This window comes from Sinocyclocheilus rhinocerous, unplaced genomic scaffold (assembly GCF_001515625.1).
Source record: "Sinocyclocheilus rhinocerous isolate Xijiao unplaced genomic scaffold, SAMN03320098_v1.1 scaffold3560, whole genome shotgun sequence".
Lineage (NCBI taxonomy): Eukaryota > Metazoa > Chordata > Actinopteri > Cypriniformes > Cyprinidae > Sinocyclocheilus > Sinocyclocheilus rhinocerous.
The window spans coordinates 21,659-24,915 of NW_015654518.1; the positions used below are offsets into that span (position 1 = coordinate 21,659).

Below are 3,257 nucleotides of genomic sequence, written 5' to 3' on the forward strand. Positions count from 1 at the left end.
TTATATTATTTTAATTGCAATATAATGTAATTATATTAAAATTTAAATAATTTATAAAAAAAAGTAATAAAAACAAAAATAATATAAACTAAATACAAATATATAAATATAAATATAAATTCTGTAATTTCAGAAGATTGAAGAACCAAATTTTTTTATAGCAGTTTAAAAAAAGTTAAGTTAAAGAACAGAATGATCTTCAGGGATGAATTTATTTATTCATTCATTCATGTGACTTTTTTCACTTCGATAACTTTTTTTTTAAATATCTCAGTAATGGCAATTTCTCATGGATTTCTATTCAAAATTTTTCAAAGCTTGACAAAACTAGAGCCATGTATATTCATTATTGAAACTTCCATGACTTCTTAAGATTTTATTCATTTCCAAGATTTTTTTTAATTAATTTTCCAAGAATTTCCAGGTCTAGAAATCTCACTTTTAAAAATCATATTCATACTTTTAAAATTCATGTTTCCAGGCTATCCTGGTTCTTAAATAGAAGTGAGAGTTGTTGAGGGACGAATTAAAATAAGAAAAATTATGCCAGTTTTATTGATTTCTATTTGGATGGATGGATGGATGGATGGATAGATGATGGATGGATGGATAGATAGATAGATAGATAGATAGATGGATAGATGGATGGATGGATGGATGGATAGATAGATCTAGATTTTTAGCTGTTGTAGCTTATTTAAAAGCTTGTTTTGTCTGGTTTTAGGTCGTTTTAAGCGTCTTGCGGCCCCGGATTGAATGTTTAGCAGCGCACTCACGTTCCAGTCTAGCGAGGTCACGTCTTTGTTGCTGGGAACGTCCTGACCTCCCTCTCGGATGCAGTGCCGCAGGACCAGCTGAGTCGAGCCGCTGCTGCTGTTCTCAATCAGGTTCCATATGCGTGCCGTCGAGTCGCCAGAGCTGCCAGATAAACCAGACAAATAATGCAATCAACCTTTTAGGCAAGACTAATAATATAACTAATAGACATCACCGTATTTCCCCATTGATTGATTACATTAAGAATTGATATTTTTTTTGTATAACAAGTTTTCTGGAATGTTAAGTTTAAGATCTAATTAAATATGCACACATTTTTGCATACACACACACACATACACAAATTGCAATAAAATAAACACTTAAATGTGTATTTTGGCTGTTTTCTTTCCACTACTGTAAAACCAAACCGTGTCCTGCCTGTAGTGTCTTTTTTTTTTTACTTATATCATGAATTATAAATCAACATTTAAAAAGAATGTACTTAAAATGCTGCTTTTAAAAAAAATTGTACAATATTACAACATTAAAAACAATAAAATATAAAATAAAAAAAATAATTAAAATCAAAATTAATAAAAAATATCCTTAATAAAAATAAATTAATAATAAATAATTAAAATAAAAAGTAATATAAAAATATCCTTAACACAAATAGATACAATTAATAAAAAATAAATAAAAATAAAATAACAAAATTAATAAAAAATAAAATTAATAAAACTAAAATATTACAATAATTATTAAATATTTCAGCCCCAATATTTATGTCTATCATGTTATTTCAGAAAAGCATTTGATGCAGTTTCAAGCCATTTCACAATAGCGAAAAATCAATGGTTCCAGTGCGAGTCGTACAGACTCATAACAGCATCAGAAATCCTTCTTGAGGTCCGAGAGGTCAGCTGGACTCACCCTGAGGCCAAGAGGTCAGTGACAGGGTTCCAGGCGCAGATGAAGACCTCCGACTCGTGACCCCTCAACACCGTGGCCTTACTGGAGGGAATCTGGGCCTCGCAGTCCACCTCCATGACCTCCACATGATTATCTGACCGAGAGGAGAAGCAGCTCGCAATTACAATCATACTGAAAAACTCTTAGCAGGTGTGTGCACCGTTCAGAACCGAACTGAGAACGCAACTGCTATGCATTAACAAGGGTGAGCGATATATATCGTCTACGAATTGTTTTAACGATATGCAATTTGACATTATCGAGTATATCGCAAAAACCACACAAAAACACAATGCAATGGATTTTAATATGCAATGGATTATCAAAATGAAAACAACACAAACAACATAACATTTTCAGGAAATTCTTATTATTAACAATTTATGGAAAAAAAGAACAAAGCTACGGTTTAACGTCGAAAAACCAACAAACAATACAATAAACAAAATTAGCAGCACTATGCATTTTTTGTTTGCATAAGCATTAAAATTTAAACTTTACGTTGCATCTTACATCTGCGTGAGACTGTTAATTTTGCTTAATGTGAGCAGTATTTATCTCAAGTTTTTCCACGTATTTATAGTTTAATCCTTATTAAAGATGAAGCTATTCAGTCAAGAGCAGAGTGATTTTTCTTCCATTCTTTAATCGACATTAATAACAGAACAAATGCACGGATCTGACACACACATCAGATTTACGTTCATTTAAAACTTTTTATTTTAACTTAGATAAGACCACAACGGGCATTTTGACTTAATTTTGTGTGTATTTGGCCGTTTAAGCCAAATACGCAAATCAGAAAGCAGCGCTGGAGGACCGAATTTAGCGATTTCTTGAATGCTTCGCGAAATCTTTTGAATGCTTAAATTGGCAAAACTTTTAAAAGCATGCATGAGATACACTTTCATGACGAGTCGAAAATATAGCATTAAGCTGAAGGGGGAAATTTTAAAAAAGTTTGAACGAATCGGTTTAATGAATGATTCAATGACTCACTCATGCAGGGCTCGACAGTGCGACCATTTCAGTCGCATTTGCGACTGAAAACTACTGCGTGCGACTATGAAAATGTTTTTAGGAGCACCAGTGCGACTGACCCGATCATCATCATACTTGTGAGTGAGCTCAGGGGAGCTTCAATGGTTTCTACGTGTTTTTGCAGCGTTGAGTAATGAACCACAGACATATCTCACAAATCCTTTCATAAGCAAAGCGAGAGATTCATTGCGCAGTGTAGAGAGCTTCGTTGATTAGAAATGTGAGCTCGCGATGAACTAAGATGAGTGCCAGCTTTTAATGATTTTTAAAGGAGTTTGTAAATGTGATACTGATTTAATACAATACAATTCAATAAACAAGAAGTTAATATTAAGTGACTTACATTGTCTGACTATAACACTATTGTCTGATTTTGCTCTATTTCGTCGTCGAAAATAGTTTAAAACAAAGACACAGCGGAGCCGCTGCGCATCTCCATTCAAACACAACGGTGTTTCGTTTATGAATGAACGGGCGTTTTTAAA

At 33.0% G+C, this 3,257-nt stretch overlaps 1 protein-coding gene across 1 annotated transcript in view; it reads right to left on the bottom strand.

Annotated features, from left to right (window-relative positions):
- The window catches only part of LOC107717466 (F-box-like/WD repeat-containing protein TBL1XR1-B), a 26,784-nt gene that overhangs the window by 9,761 nt on the left and 13,766 nt on the right, over nt 1-3,257 (bottom strand). Inside the window, exons 5-6 of the mRNA XM_016524229.1 lie at nt 1,693-1,825; nt 777-918 (exon numbers count right to left, since the gene is read on the bottom strand). Coding sequence (XP_016379715.1) covers nt 777-918; nt 1,693-1,825 — 275 coding nt within the window. The remainder of the gene's footprint in view (nt 1-776; nt 919-1,692; nt 1,826-3,257) is intronic.